At 47.3% G+C, this 21511-nt stretch overlaps 1 protein-coding gene across 2 annotated transcripts; it reads right to left on the minus strand.

Moving 5' to 3' along the window:
• Positions 1-1109: 1109 nt before the first annotated feature.
• LOC308469894 (uncharacterized protein) lies at positions 1110-14489 on the minus strand. 2 transcript variants are annotated; one of them, XM_080992975.1, is made up of 6 exons: positions 14233-14489; positions 9044-9221; positions 8792-8905; positions 6444-7019; positions 2629-2709; positions 1110-1694 (listed from the first exon to the last, which is right to left on the minus strand). In XM_080992975.1, the coding sequence occupies exons 2-6, from the start codon at positions 9075-9077 to the stop codon at positions 1252-1254; spliced, it is 1248 nt and encodes a 415-aa protein (XP_080849101.1). In that variant the 5' UTR covers positions 9078-9221; positions 14233-14489; the 3' UTR covers positions 1110-1251. The 2 variants fall into 2 exon arrangements, with proteins under 2 accessions (XP_080849101.1, XP_080849102.1); XM_080992976.1 differs by lacking the exon at positions 14233-14489 and adding an exon at positions 9628-9881.
• Positions 14490-21511: the final 7022 nt, after the last annotated feature.

The raw sequence follows: 21511 nt of genomic DNA on the forward strand, positions 1-21511 counted from the left end.
ACCCATTGCGCTCTTATCCATTATTGCTTGCTTTTGTCTCCATCTTTCAGCCACCCTGCCCTTTATCCTTCCGTCCTCTGGGCTCCCTTCCACGCCCCAGTTCTAACACTGCCACCCCTCTTTTCAACACACATATACGGAGAGTTTTCTTCCAGCCCAATCCATTCTTCATTTCCTTTCCAAGCGATTTGTCAACAGTATGTAACTATCACTTCCCCTTCTGCACTTAGAATACTCGGCAACATTCCATGATGTTGCAGCTGCTTAGCCAATGGCTGGGGGTTATTTCAAACGCCAGCCTATTCTTTTAACCTATCCTAGTAAGTCATTCTCCAGCATGGGGCTTACAACTTCCTGCGTATGGATCCCACAGTAGAAGCGGCATAGAGGAACCATACATTGAAGATATTGCCTGTAGGTTTATATATGTTGGCTCCCACCCACTCAGACAGATTGTGGGAGGGGGCTGTTCCTGCTTTATTCCATATTTTGTGTTCACTAAGAGGTGCATCTGAGATCCTTTGTGATGTCACAGAAGACGCTGCCACCAACTTTTCCCTATCCATGGACTCCAGGCCATCCGTCATTGTAAAAATGTGCCTGGAGACAGACATGTCGTGTAGAGAGAAGATGCGCCATGGTGCATTGGCAACAGCACAACCAGACGCCTTCATATGCCCCAGCTGCAACAAAACATGTCTCTCCTGTATCGGCCTCTACAGCCACAGCAGGCGCTGTGACTCTCCAACAGTTCACCCCAAAAGGCACACTTCTCCATTGTCTTCCGAGACAGACAGATGCCAACAAAAACCTTCACCCTAAGGTCCCAGATATGTGACATCTATCTATCTATCTATCTATCTATCTATCTATCTATCTATCTCTGTGTGTGTTTGTGTGTATACATATAGAGAGAAATAAGATGGCACAAAATGGTTTTGTGTTGAGTGGCACGTGAGTTTCTGTGCTACAACATTTTTCTCACACCCCTTATTTACCAGAACTAGTAATGTAGGGAAAGAAAGGGGAGGGGGGGAAGAACCCCACCCTCCAACTTTTTTCCCACCCACCCCCGCCTTCCTAATTACACAACTAGCCAGCCAAAATCGTTAACTGCAAAAAGGTTTTTTAAATTCCTGAAAAAGAAAACTACAACCCGTTACAAACGCAGCCCGGATGTCCCGCACACTAACGGAACTACAGCCAAAGAGCGTCGCCACAGCCACACCACCGCCACAGCCGTCTCGGGAGTCACCTCCGGTACCTTGCCCTCGCCATGGACCGCCTGGTGGACCCCAAGCGCAAGGGAGAAGCGTCTGCCGCGTGACCAGGCTGCCCGAGCCGGGGTAGCCGGGCCTGCCGGGTTAAGGCCGGGGCCGGGGGAGCCTGTGCCTCTGCCTGCTTTCGCACAAGTGACTCTAGCAGTTCCGTCTGGCGGTTCATGAGCGCAATGATCTGCTCAGTGTCCACGCGGTCCCGCTCCCGCTCCTCCAGATCAGCTTTTGTGTACTCGCCCAGGGCTGCCAGGATCCGGTCGGTGGCTGCCTGCACCCTTCTGTCGGCCGCATGGGTGATTTCCAGCGCCAGATCCTGCCTGTTTTTCCTCTTCCTCTTCCGGATGTTGGCGAGGCGCTCTGCGGCGTACGACCTGGCGGGGTTGGGCAAGGGACTTGGGGAGGGGGTTATGGCCCCGTCTGAAAAGCAGGAAACAAAACTATGCTTAGAACTCACTTCCTCGACAGCAAGTCCCATCGAACAAAGTGGGACTTTCCGAGTCAACATGATTCGGATTTTCAGCGTTAACTTTAAGAAGCAGTGCGTGAGTTTGCTTTCCCCCCTCTTCCTCCTCCTCTTATTTTCCTTTTGTGTTGTGTCATTTTTTGGTATAGCTTGATTTTTTAAAAAAATTGATCTGTAAGCTCTCTCTACCATGGGTTGGTTCAACTGAGCCACAGTGCCAAGGAAAGACAAACGTGTTGGCTCCTATCCATCCCTTGCAAGTCGGCTTGTTGGTACCTACCTGTCTGGTTGCTTGTGGCAAGAAAGAAAAATGCATCCGGGTAACTCAACAGGGAAGAGGTATGCTTTGGCTTGTGGGCCACAAATAACTAACATAGTTTTGTGTGGCCCGGCAAGCTCCTGCAGATGACCATGGGCGAGTGACGTTTGCAGACCAACTTGCAAGGCTGTTCCCTTGAACAGCATCCCTGTTGACATGAGACAAGCACTCGCTATCAGTACTTTCTGGAAACGAATGACATTTCTGGAAACACTGAAGACGAATTTGTTTCGACACAATTCTCCACCTGGAAGAAACGGCCTTAGGTTTAACAATACAAAACGAAAACGTCAACTTGGTTTTTGGTGCTGCTTTTAAAAGCTTTGTGTGTGTGTGTGTGTGTGTGTGTGTGTGTGTGTTCCGCTCCTTCTGTGGCCTGCCTGCCAATTGCCTTGAGACAGTATGTAAAAAGTGATTCATAAATTAATAAAGCTACCTATTAACATAACTCCACCGATTAGAAAGGATTCTTCCTTGCCCCAGGCGAGCAGCTAATTTGCATCCAGTCATTCAAACGATGAACCTCATGAACTGGCAGTTCTTATCTGCTTGTTTTGTTCTGTTCTTACCTACTGTTGAGGCAGAGCTGCCCGGTTTATCGCAGGGAGTAGACAGCAGAGGTGGAGCTGGACTGCTGGCTTCTGCTGTTCCTGAAGAAACACATTACATTGATTAATTTCAGGAGCAAAGCTGGCCTTCGTCCACAGCGACAACCCTAGCCCCCCTCTGCTTCTGATCTATTGTATCAAAAACCACAACGTATGCATATTGTTGTGCAGAATGGACTGAGGAAATGCTTGGGGGCAGATGTGTGAATGCAGAATGCATAAGAATGAAATGATCATCATATACAAAACACACCGCAATCCCTTGGGCATTAACCCAGCCCTTGCATTTTGATTATCGAGTTCAAGAACATAACAGTCTTGTCTTCAAGCACTAGGCTGGCAGCTAAAGACAACCAAGGACCTTATGAAGGACCGGTTGAAGGAGATGGGTATGTTTATCCTGGAAGAGAGGAGACAGGATATCCATCTTCAAATATCTCAAGGGCTGCCACGTGGAGGATGGAGCAAGCTTGTTTAGCTCCCGCTTTAGAGGGTAGGATCGAAACCAATGATTCAAGTTACAAGAAAGGAGATTCTGACTAAACATCCCATAACTAAATAAGGTAAAAAGGACCCCTGGACAGTTAAGTCCATTCAAAGGCAATTATGGGGTTGTGACGCTCATCTCGCTTTCAGGCCGAGGGAGCCGGCATTTGTCCACAGACAGCATTCTGGGTCATGTGGCCAGCATGACTAAACCACTTCTGGTGCAATGAAACACCGTGACGGAAGCCAGAGCGCATGGAAACGCTGTTTACCTTCCTGCTGCAGTGGTACCTATTTATCTACTTGCACTGGTGTGCTTTCAAACTGCTAGGTTGGCAGGAGCTGGGACAGAGCAATGGGAGCTAACCCCGTCGTGGGGATTCAAACTGTCAACCTTCTGATCAGCAAGCCCAAGAGGCTCAGTGGTTTAGACCACAGCACCACCCGCGTCCTTTTATAACTAAATAACTGCATGAGAGGAAGGACATGCGCTGGTGCAAGAGGACTTGCTCCCTCTCGCCTCCTACAGAGCATGTGCTTCATGCCCTCCCCAAATCTGGTCTGGAGGCTCGGAGGCAACCCCAGAACAGATTTAGGGAGCACACTGCGGGGGGGGTGGGAAGTCTCACTGCGCAAGCGGAAGTAGCTCTTCTCTTGCAAGGTTTTATCGCTACTTTGGATATGACTCACTGTCTGTAACGCTGGAGGTATTACGGAGCCATTGTGGCAGGCAGTCACTGGTGTTTTTTTTAATCCTCCGCAAATTTCTCCAGTGAACCTGTCTAAGCTGGCCGGCTGTCACTACATCTCATGGTAAAAGGTAAAGGACCCCTGGACAGTTAAGTCCAGTGAAAGGCGACTATGGGGTTGCGGCGCTCATCTCGCTTTCAGGCCGAGGGAGCAGGCGTTTGTCCGCAGACAGCTTTTCAGGTCATGTGGCCAGCAGGACTAAACCGCTTTTGGCGCAACAGAACACCATGACAGAAACCAGAGCGTACGGAAATGCTGTTTACCATCCCGCCACAGCAATACCTATTTATCTACTTGCACTGGCGTGCTTTCGAACTGCTAGGTTGGAATTAGCTGGGACAGAGCAACGGGAGCTCACCCCGTCGTGGGGATTCGAACCGCCGACCTTCCGATCGGCAAGCCCAAGAGGCTCAGTGGTTTAGACCACAGTGCCACCCACGTCCCTGTACATCTCATGGTAGCTAATGTGCACCACCAGCAACACACTGGCCACGCAGCAGTGCATTATGGGAGAGGGATGACAGCCAAGAGGCACAGTGACACAAAATCATCCACTTGGATCTACATGCTTATAACGAGTGCAGCAAAGGAGAGGAGGATATATATACACCCCCCCCACTTTTCTTCAAGGAGCTCCAGGCAGCACATGGTTGTCACCCCACCTCTCAATTTTATCTTCGCAAAAACCTCGTGAGCTTCCTGGGGATTCGAACCCTGCCATCTCCCATCACGGCCTGCCTTCCTAACCACTACCCCACAGTGGCTCTTTGGATCCTGCGGCATGTTGAAGACCAAGTTATTCCACTTTTTTCGCAGGCTTTGGACTGTTTAACTAGATGTATGCTGCAAAAGCAGCAATTATGCCACGGTAAATGGATTTAGCCTTCCAAATGCCACAGTAGCTTTGACCTTTCACAGCAACAGCGGGTCATTTTTAATTTACCCTTATGGTGCAAAAGTGCTTGGGTGAGGAGAGAGAGACTTTCTGTTCCTCATCAGGCAATGGCTTTTCCACCTGTCTGCCCCCACCCAGCCTTACCAGACTATAACTTTGAGAACAGCAGCAGCAGCAGCAGCAGCAGCTGGGAAGTGAGGAGTTCAGGGATATTTTTTTAATACAGTTTTATGTTGTGCTTCTTAGTTTCTCAATTTGATCCTTTTACATGGTTTTTGTATGTTTTGTGGTATTTTGCTGTTACTTTTATTGATTGCAGATTGGTAATTCTTTATTGTGGTTGAACTTTTTAATTACTATTTGCTAATGTTTAATTTTACTGTTTTACTATTAGATTCTGATGGATTGCTGAACGTTGCTTTGTTTGATAGAAGTTGTTTATTTTAAAGTTATTATGACTTTTATATTGGATCAGATTGTTACTATTAATGTTTGATGCTTTAGTATGTTTTCATGTCTTGGAAGCCACCTAGAGTGGCTTGGGCAACCCAGCCAGATGTGCGGGATATAAATGAATTATTATTATTATTATTATTATTATTATTATTATTATTATTGATAGCCAAAGTTAGCCACACTCACAGAATCACAGAACTGGAGAGTTAGAAGGATTCCTGAACAATGAAGGAATTTCAGCTATTAGCATCCAAAACTCAGTGTAGGACAGGTTATTTAACACCTCTGATTTCAGCATTGGATATCAGCGCTTCTTGGGTGAAAGGCGGAACACACATTAAAGTCAATGTAGTGGTACAGGTGGTTAGAGTGTCAGACTAAGACCTGGGAGACCAGGCAGTATTTTTTCCCCTGGGGGTACTCAAGGGTAAAGCTAAAGGACCCCTGGACAGTTAAGTCCAATCAAAGGCGACTATGGGGTTGTGGCGCTCATCTCCTTTCAGGCCGAGGAAGCCGGTATTTGTCCACAGACAGCTTTCCAGGTCATTTGGCCAGCATGACTAAACCGCTTCTGGCACAACGGAACACCGTAACGGAAGCCAGAGTGCATAGAAATGCTGTTTACCTTCCCGCCGCAGAGATACCTATTTATCTACTTGCACTGGTGTGCTTTTGAACTGCTAGGTTGGCAAAAGCTGGGACAGAGCAACAGGAATTCACCCCGTCACAGGGATTCGAACCGCCAATCTTCCGATCGGCGAGCCCAAGAGGCTCAGCGGTTTAGACCACAGCGCCGAACTGGCACCCTTTTCCCCTAGACAAAAAGAACTGGCTAAAAGTGTGGCATTTACTGCAACGACTTCATGGTGAGAACCGGCACTTTTTTTCCTACAGGAAAAGCACGGAGACCCGGGTTCAAATCCCCACTCTGCCACAAAGCTCAATGACCTTGACCTTGGACTACTCACAGGCTCTCAGCCTAACCGACCTCGCAGGGTTGTTGTGGGGGATTAAATGAGGAGGACAACCATGTACGCTACCTCGGCCTCCTTGGAAGAAAAGGCGGAATCTAAATGCAGGAAAATAAAACAAAAGACACTGTCTCCCAGGGATTGCTTTCTTTTTTAAAGACTATTTTGAAAACCTCATTCCACAGGGCTCTCCTAAGACACCAAATGCCGCCACTGACCCGTGGGAGACGTCACAGGCATTTCGTCGGGGGCTTCCTCCTTTATGTACGGTACAGGGAAGCCGCCCCCCAGGCTGGGGACCTGGGGGAGCGACCGCGTCCTTAGAGCCAACGTCTCCTCCTGGCTACCCGCTTTGGCCCCCTCCGCCGCAGCTTCCTCCTCGGTGGAGCACTGAGACATCGAGTCGGCGACAGACGCCCCGCGGCGGCTCAAGGCGGGCAGCACCTCCGGGGGCGGGACGTCCGCCTCGTTGGCCAATAGGTGATCGAGCTGGTCGTAGAAGAGCCAGGCCAAATGTCCTTTCCCCGGGGAGTTGTTGGCCTTGGCTATCCGGTAGTCCCTCTTCAGAGTCTTGATTTTGGAGCGGCACTCCAGGGCAGAGCGCTTGTGGCCTCTCTGTGCCATCTTGCCGGCCACCACTTGGAAAGTCTCGATGTTCCGGTGGCTCCGCTGCAGCTCCTGCTGGATCTCCCGCTCGCGCCAAATGACCAGCAGGTCTATGATCTCAGGGTAGGTCCACGTGGTGCCACGATACTGCCTGTAGGGGGCGATGGCAGGCTCAGGCGTTTCGGCCGCTGGAAAGCCAAGTGGGAGGGAGGTGAAGAGAGAGAGAAAGGTTAAATCAGAAAGAACAGGGTGGGGAGAAAACAGCTGAGAATGTTTAATTACCGTATTTTTCGCTCTATAAGACGCACCAGACCATAAGACGCACCTAGTTTTTGGAGGAAGAAAACAAGGAAAAAATTATTCTGAATCCCAGAAGCCAGAACAGCAACAGGGATCGCTGTGCAGCGAAAGCAGCGGTCCCTCTTGCTGTTCTGGCTTCTGGGATAGCTGCGCAGCCTGCATTCGCTCCATAAGACGCACACAGATTTCCCCTTACTTTTTAGGAGGAAAAAAGTGAGTCTTATAGAGCAAAAAATACGGTATCTTTTTTTTTGCATGTGTGTCCTGAAGCATCACAATAATTTTTAAACTCTTGAAACAGAGGGAGTTGTCAACAAAAATAAGGACTGCACTAGATCTGACACTAAGAAGCTGGAAGGTTTTCAGCATTCCTCAAGTGGACTCTGCTGTACAGCCAGGCTTGAGGCACACAAAGCACGAATCCCCTGGGATAGCTCAGTCGGGAGAGCATGAGACTGTTAATCTCAGGGTTGTGGGTTCGAGCCCCACATTGGGCAAGAGATTCATGTATTGCATGGGGTTGGACTAGATGACCCTCGTGGTTCCCTCAAAATCCACAATTCTTTGATTCTTCTTTGATGCTTTGAGTGAGGGAGGGTGCATCTTCCTCAGTGCTGAGTGAGCCCAACCTGCTCACTCAAACTCTGGGCCGACAGAGGGAGAATAAACTTCCTTGCAATGAGGTTGAGGGAATGTTCTTTCATGTGTGGTGGACCTGTAAAACGGTAAAAGAGCATTGGGAAATAATTCAAAATTAATTGGGGAAAAAAAAGTTTTAAAGTACTTTTAAAAAACAACAACCAGAGTCCTTTTTTGTTGGGGAAAATTCAGACGGAAATTCCCAGGTGTCAAAAAAGGTTATTAATGTTTGCCACTATTGTGTTTCGTTAACCCAAAAATGCAAATTGAGCAAAGTCCCAACTAAAGAAGAATGACAACTTAAACTGATGGAATAAGCGCAGCTTGCAGACCTAACGTAAGAGAGCAAGGAGGACATACGTTTAAAGATTGGAAAAGGTGTACACTTGAAAACGTTGGCAGCATTAAGATAAATTCAACCGTGTAAACAAGTTTTGGTGGATGTAATAATGGAATACTGAATGGTTTAGTTTATGTAAAATATGCAGGGATTTATGATATGCAAAATGAACTATGGAAAGAGAAGAAGGGAAGCCACTGATATTTTAAGGTTGCATAAATTAGTATTCTAAATTGTAAAACAGAAAGTTTAATAAAAACTATAAAGGTAAAGGTAAAGGTACCCCTGCCCGTACGGGCCAGTCTTGCCAGACTCTAGGGTTGTGCGCTCATCTCACTCTAGAGGCCAGGAGCCAGCGCTGTCCGCAGACACTTCCGGGTCACGTGGCCAGCGTGACAAGCTGCATCTGGCGAGCCAGCGCAGCACACGGAACGCCGTTTACCTTCCCGCTGGTAAGCGGTCCCTATTTATCTACTTGCACTTAAGGGTGCTTTCGAACTGCTAGGTGGGCAGGCGCTGGGACCGAACGATGGGAGCGCACCCCGCCGCAGGGATTCGAACCGCCGACCATGTGATCGGCAAGTCCTAGGCGCTGAGGTTTTACCCACAGCGCCACCTGCGTCCCTAATAATAAAAACTATAGAGAGAGAGAATAGACTTCCTGGTTAGTTGGCCCCTCACCTAATTTGCTTCCAGGCAGGATCCGCCTCCCTCTCGCGACTTGCTCGCTTGGGATCCACTGCTCTTCCTCAGACTCAATCTTGCAGATCAGCTCTGGCTCGTCAGCAGGCAACCCTGCGCAGGAAGGAGCAGAAAGGCCCAGGTCAGTTGGCCATTCCACCCATCATTGGCTAGGGAGATGTTCTCCATTGCTTCACCCCAGTCCACAATAAAATGAATTCCATGGGATGGGGCAGGATTTGGGGTTCTTACCCAGCAAGGCCATCGTTGCAAAGTTGTTCTGCATGACAACACCCCCAGCGCGGGGCTCTTTGGTTCTGGTCCAAAACGGCTCCCTGATGAAGTCCCACCACTGTTGGGCTCAAGAGTCACCACCATCCAGAAAAATACACGGGGCCAAATGTCTCCTCCCACGGTTTCGACCAAGGAACTGTGACATGTAGGGGGAAAGCAGAGGAAACGGTGAAACATTTGGGAGCACCCAATGCTGCAACAGTAGGACGCGGGTGGCGCTGTGGTCTAAACCAGAGCCTAGGGCTTGCCGATCGGAAGGTCGGCGATTTGAATCCCCACGACGGGGTGAGCTCCCGTTGCTCTGTCCCAGCTCCTGCCCACCTAGCAGTTTGAAAGCACGTCAAAGTGCAAGTAGATAAATAGGTACCACTCCGGCGGGAAGGTAAACGGCGTTTCCGTGCGCTGCTCTGGTTTCGCCAGAAGCAGCTTAGTCATACTGGCCACATGACCCGGAAAAACTGTCTGCGGACAAATGTCGACTCCCTTGGCCAGTAAAGCCCAGAGTCGTTCACAACTGGACTTAACTGTCAGGGGTCCTTTACCTTTCACCTAATGCTGCAACATGGTTGAAGCCAAAGCCTGGTCACCCTCTCTGTTGTTGTTTTTTCTGATTCTGTGCTTCTAACTCATTCAAGAATTTCTTGTTCTCTAGCGTGTCATGGTTCTTTCCATTTTCCTGCTCCATATGCGTGGAATCACCTTCCAGGAAGCAGTGGTGAGTTGCCCCCTCACGCCATATGTTCAAATCTCTCTTTAAAATTTGTCCTTTTTTTCTGGAGCCTTTGGCTCTGGTTAGCTTGTTCTCTTATACCCGGTGTAACTGTCTGTGAATCGGTGCCATTTTAAACTATTGATGTTTATTGCATTGTTTATATTAGTTGCTTTAGACCAGTGGTTCTCAAACTTTTTTCTCTGGGCCACACTCTCAGAATAAAAAATTGCTTGCATATACCACAAAACATTTTATTGATGGGGGGGGGAAATGCAACAACTTCTAGCAGTGTTTGATTCATAACATAGAACAGAACTGCTTTATAATATGACCATGGGGCAGCCAGAAAGTATAAAATGATGCAGCTACATAAGAACGGGAATCATTCCCAAAATATAATATTGATAGTCCTTGAATCTTCCTCCCACACTTGCCATCTTCTCCTGGACTGACCGTGGCTGATTATCAGTTAAACATCTGGTAAATTCAGATGACAACTTTGAGCTAGGTTAAGAAATTTGAGAACTTAATGAAGGAAAGTCATTTGATCCTAGGACAGTCCACATACTGGCCTATTCTAACCTGTCTTTCTTTTTTCTTCTTTTTAAAATAATTTTTATTAAACTTTCCATTTTAACAATCCAATCAAATCACATTAAGTATTCCAAATTATACAAATACATATCATATAGTCCAAATATTCTGCCAAATTATAATTTTTTGTTGGGGCTTCCCATGCTTCAAGTTCAGTGGGGTTCCAATCATCTTATGCTTCTACTGCCTTGAGTTTCCAATAGTTCCTTCTTTAAAACTTCCTGTTGTTATCCTTCCTTCTTTCGTGGCCTCTGAGCTCTAACCTCTTTTTCTTAATGGTGACTGCTCCTTCTCAGGCTGCACAGAAAAAGCATCTTGGCTCCAGAAGTTCATTCCGATTGTGCAGATAAAATATAACTGATAGATTTCTACAGGATGGGGCATTAGTGTGTGAAAACAGTCCAGATCCAATGATCCCCAGATGTGGCATCAGGTGACAGACAGGTGGGTTGCCCCGCCCACTTGTCAAAGTTGGCCCATGAAGGCCAGGTTCTAGCCCCGCCGGAGCCAAAATGTAGCCCCAACAGCCTGGCAAATAGATCCCTCCGCTAGACTCATCGGCCTGCCAGTCACACAAACACTCATATGCTGTATATATATATAAAATTCAGGCTACCATGCCAAAGGCAGAAACCGAAAGGGCTGCCAAGAGCCACTTAATTTGCCTGATGTGCTAATAATGTGCCATTATGTAGTTTGGCAGTCATTAGGTGGCACAGGACTTAGTTGTGTCTGGGTGAAGTCAGACATTTCCTTTTACTGCTCTTGTTGGAGAGAAACAACCAAGTTCTTGTCTAGCTTCCAGCAATTTTCCTGTGGAAGGGGATCCTAAGAGGTCTTCTAGCCCAACCCCGCTGCTCCATACAGGATCTGCAATACAGGGATGCAACTACAGCACCCCTGAGAGGGCCACCAGGTTTCGGAAGCTGCTCTGAGCCTTCCGGGACACCCGACCCCAGCAATTTCAGGGTGGTTTTTTCCTCCCTGGGTCCTGTGTCAAAAGCACCATTAAAACCTGAACAACCAGTTTGAACAGAGATCCCAGCTGGTGGGGCTGGGGAAAGAGACCGCACGTATACGTTGAGCAACAACGATGGCTCTAAGATGCCACCTCTGAATTTCAGAAGAGGTTATTTTCTGTGCTGAGAGCCTGCTCTGTGGTTGGTATTATTATTCCTTGCCCACCCTTCACCCTAAGGTCCTGGGAAATTGCAACACCAAACTGCAATATTAAAAACAGTTTTATCGTCACAAAAATAAGGCAGGCGCTAAAAATGTACATCTCAAAAGCAAGGGTAGAGGTGCCACTTTGTGGGGAGAGACCCCTACAACTTAGAGCTGGCAGAGGCAAACTCCGGCCCTCCAGATGTTTGGGACTACAATTCCCATCATCCCTGACCACTGGTCCTGTTAGCTAGGTATGATAGGAATTGTAGTCCCAAACATCTGGAAGGCCGAAGTTTGCCTATGCCTGACTTAGAGGTTGCGACAGAGAATGCCCTCTCCCAGGCTAAGGCATTTAGGGCTTTAAACACTATTTTTGAGCACCTGGAAATGAACTGGCAACCAGTCCAGCTGCTTTAAAACAGGTGAGATCTTAACTGGAAGCCCAGCCAGGAATCTTGCCTGATGCTTTTTGGAGTACGGTGGGCAAGTCGTGTCTGCCTAGCAAGGAAGGTGGCTGAAACCAGATTCCAAACGCCTTGTTGATTTGTTTAAAAATAAGAGCCACCGCTTGGGAAACTGTCCCGAGACAGAAGGAAATCTGAGTAGCAAATGTAGCATTACGTATCTGGGGTCTGTCTACTGAAGGACCAGCAGAACAATAATTTTAGACTCAGTCTAAATGAGAGGGTTTCCCCCCCCCCACAAGGCTGGGGGCATAACAGGGTTGGCTCCCGTAGCATGACAGTTGTGTCTGTTCACACTTATTCCACCATCTCTGATCAAATAGCACTGCAGGTTTTTGTGACAGCTTCTGGCTCTTCAAAACCATTTGGACCGGGCTCTATGGTGGGGCAAAAGAAACCAACAATGCATGCACACAAACCAGGACAACACTGCCTCTCTCATGCCACCTGCAACTCTCTCTTAAAAGTAAATAATTAAAGGTAAAGGTAAAGGGACCCCTGACCATTAGGTCCAGTTGTGGCTGACTCTGGGGTTGCGGCGCTCATCTCGCTTTATTGGCTGAGGGAGCCGGCGTACAGCTTCCGGGTCATGTGGCCAGCATGACTAAGCCGCTTCTGGCGAACCAGAGCAGCGCACGGAAACGCCGTTTACCTTCCCGCTGGAGTGGTACCTATTTATCTACTTGCACTTTGACGTGCTTTTGAACTGCTAGGTTGGCAGGAGCAGGGACCGAGCAACAGGAGCTCACCCTGTCGTGGGGATTCGAACCGCCGACCTTCTGATCGGCAAGTCCTAGGCTCTGTGGTTTAACCCACAGTGCCACCCGTGTCCCCATAATTAAAGTAGTGACGTGCTAAAAATAAAAATCAGAACTAGGGCCCTATACATTATCTTGTGAATCGCCCTGAGATCTTTGGATGAAGGGTGGTATATAAATTTTAATAACAATAACAATAATAATTAAGCAGTATCATACCAAACAAAACCGTCATGGTTTCCCCCAAAGAATCCTGGGAACTTTAGTTTCTTACAGGTGCTGAGAGCTGTTAGAGAAGACCCCTATTCTCCTCACAGAGGTTCCTAGGAAGAACTGATTGTTAAACCACTCTGGGAATTGTAGCTGTAAGAGGGGGACAGGGTTCTCCTAACCACTTCCAGCACCCTTAACAAACTACAGCTCCCATAATTTTTGGGGAGGGGGGAGGAAGCCATGATTGTTTAAAGTGCTGTGAAGACACACCTCTTTATCCTAGCTTTTGACACTAGAGGTGTCTATTTTTAGCACCCCTCTTGAGTGTAAGTTTTTACTATTGCGCTTGAACAATGAAAACCACCCTGGAACCATGGGGTGAAGGACAGATAAGTTAATTAATAATAATAATAATAATAATAATATAGTGCAGCTGAGGCCACACACAGAGGGAGGCAGGGGTGAGGGTGTCAACTGAGGACCCCAGGACTAAAAAACAAAAAAGACACTCGAGTTTCAGTGAGGAAAGGGGACAGAGTGGCGGTACTGATCTCAATTTTCTTTAGGGAATTTGAATAAACCAGGGGCAGAAGCACCTCGCTTCTTGCCCTGGACTTCTCAACCTTCTCTTCCTCATATGGGTGGATTTATGCAGGCATAAACAGGAACAACACCCACCCCCCCAAGCCTTCCACCAGTTTATTGCTGTCCTCTCAGAAACAAGTTCCACTGAGTTCCATCATGCTGCGCTTATTTCACAAGCAGAACTTCACCAACTCCACCACCGGCTTACACAGCCCCAGGGAAAACGTCCATCAGGTCAGACCACCACCCTACTTTCCCCAGCCCTATCTTAAGCCCAAACAAGTCATTCTTAGCAGGAGGGGGGGGTCTCAGCACCCCAATCGCCTTCTCCACTTCTTCCGATTCTGGGTCTCTGGATTTCTAGCAATCATTATTGGGGGGGGGGGGACTTGCTGCTGTTTCCTCGCCCGATCCACCGCACCCACCCACCCACCCCCAAACCCCAAGATCTGCAAGAGAAGCAGGAACAGCGCGGAAGCAAAAAAAAAAAAAAGCACGTGAGAACGCGCGATCACGGGAGTTGGGGGCGGGGTCCACTCGCACCCCAAACTCTGATGCACTTCCAGGGCCACCCCGACCTGCCAGAATGACTCACACTTGCCCAACTCCGGCCAGGTCCTAGAGACGCACCTTTCCCTTTTTTACCCCCCTTACCTGCTGGGTGTTTGGTTTCTGCAAAAGTGACGCGTCTGCAAAGGCTCCGCGGTCCCGGAGCGCGTTTGCAACGCGAGGAGGAGGAGGCAGCCTCGCCGCCCGCGGCTGCAATGGCTCCGGCTGCTGCTGCTGCTTCCGAGGAAAGGAGGCGGAGGAGCCTCGCCAGCACGTCCACACACTTCGCGGCACCGAGCGGGGGAAACATGGAAAAAAAAGAAGACCCAGGCACTCGGAGCTGTCGTGGCTTCCCTTGCAAGGCAGCCCGGGTACTGTAGTTCGGCCAAAGGCGGCGCCTCTCTTCGCCGGAGTCGCTCTGTTCCCCGCCGGAACTACAACTCCCAGAGTTCCCTGGGAAAGAGCGGACCCGGACTAGCTGAACTAGTTTTGGAACCGGTTTGTGTTTGTAGTGCGGATGCCGAGAGGCGCAAGCAGCGACCAACGCCTTGGAATGGGGCGGGGGGGGGGGGATGCGATGAGGGTTTCAAAATATATATTTTCCGGAGAGCTGAGCGGCCAAATTTGCATGGCCGATTGTGGGGTTTTTTTGGTTTTTTTTAAAGTTGTGATTTTGTTCCTGGAGGCTTCATGGAGCCTGGAAGGAACGCTTTTGTTTGGCAGATGTTTAGAAAGTTGACAGGAGTTTTAATCCGTTTTTAATCTATTGTTTTAATGGGGGGGGTAGTTTTAAATTATTCTATAAGTTTTTTGTATATCGCCATCCATCCGCAGATCTCAGGGTGCTTCACACACACAATATTAACGATTAGGGGGGAAAAACACAAAATATGTAATAAAAATATTGTTAGTTTTCCTTATTGATAATTTTACTGTTTTGTTCTGTTTTGTAAACCGCTTTGAGTGTTTTGTTTGTTTGTTTTGAAATCAAGCAGTGTATAAGTTATATAAAATAAAAGAATGAACAAACATTTTGAAATAGATTTGTCGTGCAAGCCTATGTATGACTACTCGGAAGTCAGCCCCGTTGAATTCAATGTGATTTAGTCTCTGGGATGTCTGTATAAGATGGCAGCTGCAGGCTGCAATTCCAAAGATGCTTACAAAGGCGCTTGGTAGGGTTTACCTCTGAGTAAACACGTGCAGGATTGCTGCCGCCCTTTGCACATTTACCTGGGCGTAGGCCCCACTGAATGCAGTTGGGCTTCTGTATAAGCATGCATTCAAACGACACTATTAGGATTGCTGAGGACTGTTCCTCTGCCTGCTCCCTTCCATCCTACACCTTCAACAACACCTAACCAGACAGACACCTGTCAGATGAAGTTTTCACCTCCACTTCATTTGTGTGCTGGGGTGGGGTGCGGCTTCGCTTGCTGAAATTATGTACATCAGTAAGCATGCAACAGTAGTCACACTCTGGGAATGGCTTTGACCCGCTGGCTAAACCAGGTGAGGGTAGCTGATGGGTCTCAAACCCTCCATGAGTTAGGACAGGGGTCAGCAACCTTTTTCAGCCGTGGGCTGGTCCACCGTTCCTCAGACCATGTGGTGGGCCGGACTATATTTTGAAAAACATAATGAACAAATTCCTGTGCCGCACAAATAACTCAGAGACGCATTTTAAATAAAAGCACACATTCTACTCATGTAAAAACATGTTGATTCCTGGACCATCCGCGGGCCAGATTGAGAAGGCGATTGGGCCGCATCCAGCCTCTGGGCCTTAGGTTGCCTACCCCTGATCTAGGAGGTGGAAAACACTGATCCTAAACCTTCACTGCCTTGTGGATATAATCATTTGTGAACCCCGAGGAAAAATTCATACCTGCTGGCTTGTGGGACATCTTCAGGAGAAGAAAGCGCTAAGGAGTAAACCCAACACAAATTAGGAAGGGAGTCCCTAAAAGGGTCAGAGGTTGCCTTGTACGCCTCCTTCTGGCAACTCCTGCAGGCAAACATGTTTCTTTCCTTTCCTTTGAACCACATCAGCAAGACCAAGAGTGGGGCCTTGTTATCAGGGCATCCCAGGACCTCCATATACACTGCCCTGGCTTGCAGCCCAGGGAGGTCACTTCAGTGATGCAGATGCAGAAAAAGCAACAGTTAATGAGACAGCTTTTGAATGCATAGGAGAAAGGTTAGTGAGATAAGGTGGTAACTTGAGGCCATTTAAAAAGAAACCGTCCTTAAGAAAGGGAGGCTGCCATGCCTGTGAGAGCGCTGTTATGAAAGGGCACATCTCCTGTGCTAGACATAATTTTAATACTATCTCTCCCCAGGCCAAGGAATCCCGGGATTTAAAGTTCTGTAAGGAGAGCTGGAGGCCTGTTGCAGAGTTAATGGCACCATCACCGAATTTAAACTGCAAGAATTCTCTGAGCCTGGGAAACAGTGATTTGGTATAAAATCTCTCCAGGCCTTCCACTCTGCAAGCAGCTGGTGAGCTTAGAAGCACTCAGGCACAGAATAGGCAAAGATAGCCACTGAAGCTCAACATCAAAAAAACGAAGATCATGGCCACTGGGCCCATCACCTCCTGGCAAATAGAAGGGGAAGAAATGGAAGCAGTGAGAGATTTTACTTTCTTGGGCTCCATGATCACTGCAGATGGTGACAGCAGCCACGAAATTAAAAGACGCCTGCTTCTTGGGAGAAAAACAATGACAAACCTAGACAGCATCTTAAAAAGCAGAGACATCACCTTACCGACAAAGGTCCGTATAGTTAAAGCTATGGTTTTCCCAATAGTGGTGGTTGGAAGTGAGAGCTGGACCATAAGGAAGGCTGATCGCCGAAGAATTGAAGCTTTTGAATTATGGTGCTGGAGGAGACTCTTGAGAGTCCCATGGACTGCAAGAAGAACAAACCTATCCATCCTTAAGGAAATCAGCCCCTGAGTGCTCACTGGAAGGCCAGATCCTGAAGCTGAGGCTCCCATACTTTGGCCACCTCATGAGAAGAGAAGATTCCCTGGAAAAGACCCTGATGCTGGGAAAGATGGAGGGCACAAGGAGAAGGGGACGACAGAGGACGAGATGGTTGGACAGTGTTCTCGAAGCTACCAGCATGAGTTTGAGCAAACTGCGGGAGGCAGTGGAAGACAGGAGTGCCTGGCGTACTCTGGTCCACGGGGTCACGAAGAGTCGGACACAACTAAACGACTAAACAACAACAAATCTTGCAAATCTTGCACTGGACTCCGCCTGACTTTGGCAGCAGTCTGCATAACAAAGTGATCTTTAATGAAATTGCCTCAAGAGCCACCAGGTGGCAGCAGACACAAAGGAACGTAAATCTGAGGTGGGAAAGGCTGAGTTTTAAACTTCATGCAAGTTGTGATGGATGGAGAGATATTCATGTCATTTTTGTACTGAGATTCCTGCATTGCGAGAGGTTGAAACAAATGACCCTTGGGGTTCTATGATTCTATTATTCCCCTCACATCATCCTTCTGCCAACACCCCCCCCCCCTTTGTGTGGAATTCCTCTTCCAATCTGTACACACGATCATTTAAAAAGAAAGTACTTTAAAAATAAAAATCCTGTTTCTGCATTAGGGTGCAAATCCATGCAGACTTAATCGATCCATTAAAATTCATTTGATCAACCAAGTAAGATTTATTTAACAGGATGACTGCCCTAAGGTGGGCTGATTTGCCTGTGTGCGACTACACTTTGATTCTTGATCTTTTGCACTGCTGACGTGTTTAAATTAGCAGAACTTTAAAAGGACCTGTTCAGTTTTACATTTTGACAAATGCACAAGGCAAAACACTCTTGAGCAGGCTGGTTTAAATGACGTTCCTTTGACTTCTGAATCGCGCTCCTTCGATAGCTCAGCTGGTAGAGCGGAGGACTGTAGAATACTTAAGAACAAGTCATCCTTAGGTCGCTGGTTCGATTCCGGCTCGAAGGACAATCTGTTTTGCAGAAAGGCCGAAGGTCGGCATTTCCAGTGAGGGCTGAGAGAGATAGCTGCTGCCAGACAGTGTGGACAACGCTGAGCTGGGCGGACCGAGATCCGGTATATTGTATAAGGTTGTATTTTTCCTAATCACTTCGGGACAAGATTCTAGTCCACGGTGATCGACACTTTTCCTCGAATTCTGTGCCTAGTTACTCAGTGAGATCGCTGTGGCTTCTCCAATGTGCGCTAGCAAGAAAAATCTGGCATTTTCGGGTCCATGTGCTCAAAGCAGATGAGCAGAGAGTCAAAAAACTAAAGGGAAGAAAGTAGAAGTGGGATGTATAACTTAAAAGAAGTAGTAGCCAATGGGGTGTCCCAAGTCCACAGACCAACCAATAGCGTTCGCTGCTTCCGTAGGAGTTTGCACCCAATAGCGTGGCTTCCTTACAATTTCAACGAGCCAATCGCAGAGCTTAGTTCCAGTTCTGTACTTAAGAATTTCCCCAGAAGTTCTATTCCTACCCTTGTACTGTTTTTACCATTGTTGTGGTTACCCTTCTTGCCCGATCCTTTGCGTGGGCGCCCTGCCAGATGAAACGTTCTGCAGACTCGGAAAACTTGCCATGCTTTTGTGACCTTTTGGTTCCAATAAAGGTATTATTACCCGATCGTGGCTTTTGGAGTTATAGTACTCAAAAAAAAAAAAAAAGAAAGAAAAAAAAAAAGAAAGAAAGAAAAGAAAAGAAAAGAAAAGAAGAAGACAAACAGAGCGATCTTGTGCATGCCTACTCTCGAGTAACACCCATTAGTTCAACGAGCATCTCCCCTCGTTGCAAAGCTCACACGTGCAACCCAAACCCACGATCAGAAAGCAGAGAAATAGATTTAAACTTTCCTTATCTATCTGTCTATCTATCTGTCTATCATTGCCAGAGAAACATGTGAGATCTGACCTAGCGGAGCCTAACAGTTAAAGGTATTTCTGGATACCAGGTTCTCTGGTCATAATACCTTTATAAGAAAATACATTCCAGTGGCGGGGCCTTTTTTGGGGGTGGGGGGGGAAGACTTTTGATTCCTTCAGTGCACTCTGATCACCTGTGAATTAAATTGAGAATGCATCGGAAATTTGGTGGGGCATTTGGGGAAAAAAACACAATGTCCTTCGAGCCGGAATCGAACCAGCGACCTAAGGATGACGGCTTTTCACACTCTACAGTCCTCCGCTCTACCAGCTGAGCTATCGAAGGAGCGCACTCACTGCTTTTAATCACAGCAAATAAGCGCCTCCGCGATCAGTTTCGTTTCTTTGCTTTTCCGCCTTCCAAATTCCACATTTGTTGACTCAAAAGAAAAGATGACGTTGAAGGCACGTTGCTAACGCTAAAGCAACGCATTCCAGCCACGTTCTGTAAAACTGACCAATTTAGCATGGAGGGGGAGGCAATAATATATATATATATATATATATATATATATATATATATATATATGCTTTAATATGTTTTAATATTTTAACTTTTGTAATGCTTTAAAGCATGGGTGGAAAATTTTCTGGATTTTTACGGTTTTATCTTTTTGCAAACACACACACACACACACACACACACATATATATATATATATATATATATGCTTTTTGCAGACAGATGGGAATTAAACCACGCTCGTCGTCGTGCAGCTGGTCAATGCTATCCATGTAGACTCGGAATCTCCTGAGTGTTCAGAAGGGATTACTCTCAGATTAATGCGCGCAGGGTGGCAATCCTGCTAATCGGACTGGGCGACGCGGCTGCAGGGCGCGAAGGACAGGCGCAGAGAGAGGCACAGGAACGTGTACAAATGGGCGCGCGTGTGCATATCGGTAGGCGCGCGTAACGTGTGAACCTGCCTTAGTGCGTGCGTGTGTGCTTATGCATATTTGCCGCTCAGCTTTCCAAGCAAAATAGCTGCCCTACCCTGGTGCTGCCACACGGTGGCGGTAGGTCAGCGGCGAAGCTGGATCACGATATGCGGGTCCGATTCTGCCGCCGGTTCCAACTCTGACGCTTGGAATCTTGATACTTTCCTCTGCTGGCCCACTTATATTTCAATTTCTATTCTATTTTATTCCCACCAGCGAGATTTTCGTGGAGCCAGACTGGAGATCCCAGGGCTAGAGTGTGAGGGTGCCTAAACTTTGGAATTCCCTGCCTATTGAGATCAAGCAGGCACCTTCACTATACTTTTGGCACCTGATTCAAAGCATTCCTGGTGAGACAAGTCTATGCAGATGCTTAGATAGTGGTGGCAATTTTAATACGTTTTAATATTTTAACTTTTGTAATGCTTTAAAGCATGGGTGGAATTTTTTCTGGATTTTTCTGGTTTTATCTTTTTGCAAACAGCTATGAGGGCTTTTTAAACAGTCAAGCAGTGCATAACTTTTTATGAAATAGAATAAATGTTGTTTTTGTCTTTTGTTATTAAGATTCTGGTTGCCTGCCCTAGGTGACTGGCTGGCTGTTTGGACAGGAGTTGCAACTGGGGAAGGATGGGGGGGGGGGAGAGGGAAAAAAGAGCAGCCCCCTCTCCTGAACTGTCACTGAAATGCACAGAGAAAGGAAACAAAACAATTTGCTGGAAGATCCAGCAGGAGCCATTCCAGGAAGTTTTGCTGTTGTTGGCAAAGCATTCACAACCTGCATCTGTTCCCTTTGCATTTTGTTGTGGGGTGTGCGTGTGAGAGAATAACTGCTTTTAACTTGAAATGTTCTTGATCCCCTTTGCTGTTCCTTCCTGGTACAGAACAAGGAACTCTTTCCCTTAAATCACAGTTGGTTCTCTCTTTTATAACAGCAGCAGGACTCACCTTCAGGCCTAAGCCTGTTTTCCTCTCCCCTTCCCTCCCCTTTCCAAAAACCCATTTGTCGTATCCTGCAGGTATTTCATGGACAGCTGCCACATCTTCTTAGGCTACTGCAGGTCTTCTAGAGAAACACCTGAAGAAAAACTGGCCAAGTCAGATGCTGCCCCAGGTTTCATGACTCTACTGCTGGTACTGCCTATGAAAACACAGTAATTCCCATTTGAAATAAAGGAACACCTTGGAACACAAAGAGATCTGTGATCCAGGGCGGAAATCAGTTCCTTAATTACAAATGGCAACCCTGTCAACTTTTGAATGGGTGGGAGAAAGCCTTCTTGTACACAGAGTCTGGGAGGCTTTGAGAAGAGAAACTGATTTCATGATACGAAAAATGCAGGTTACACCACCTAACAAATCCAGATGTTTGCAGAGGTCTAAGCACCAAAGTTTCTGCTTAAACATACACTTTCAAATGAAGGGAATCTTCTTGTTGTTTTAGTTTTGACAACTGGATTAAACGACAGACTTGCATGTATTGGCATATTTTGCATAAGCTCCTGATCGCA

The sequence above is a fragment of the Podarcis pityusensis genome (assembly GCF_964106645.2).
Source record: "Podarcis pityusensis genome assembly, chromosome: 2".
Taxonomy (NCBI): domain Eukaryota; kingdom Metazoa; phylum Chordata; class Lepidosauria; order Squamata; family Lacertidae; genus Podarcis; species Podarcis pityusensis.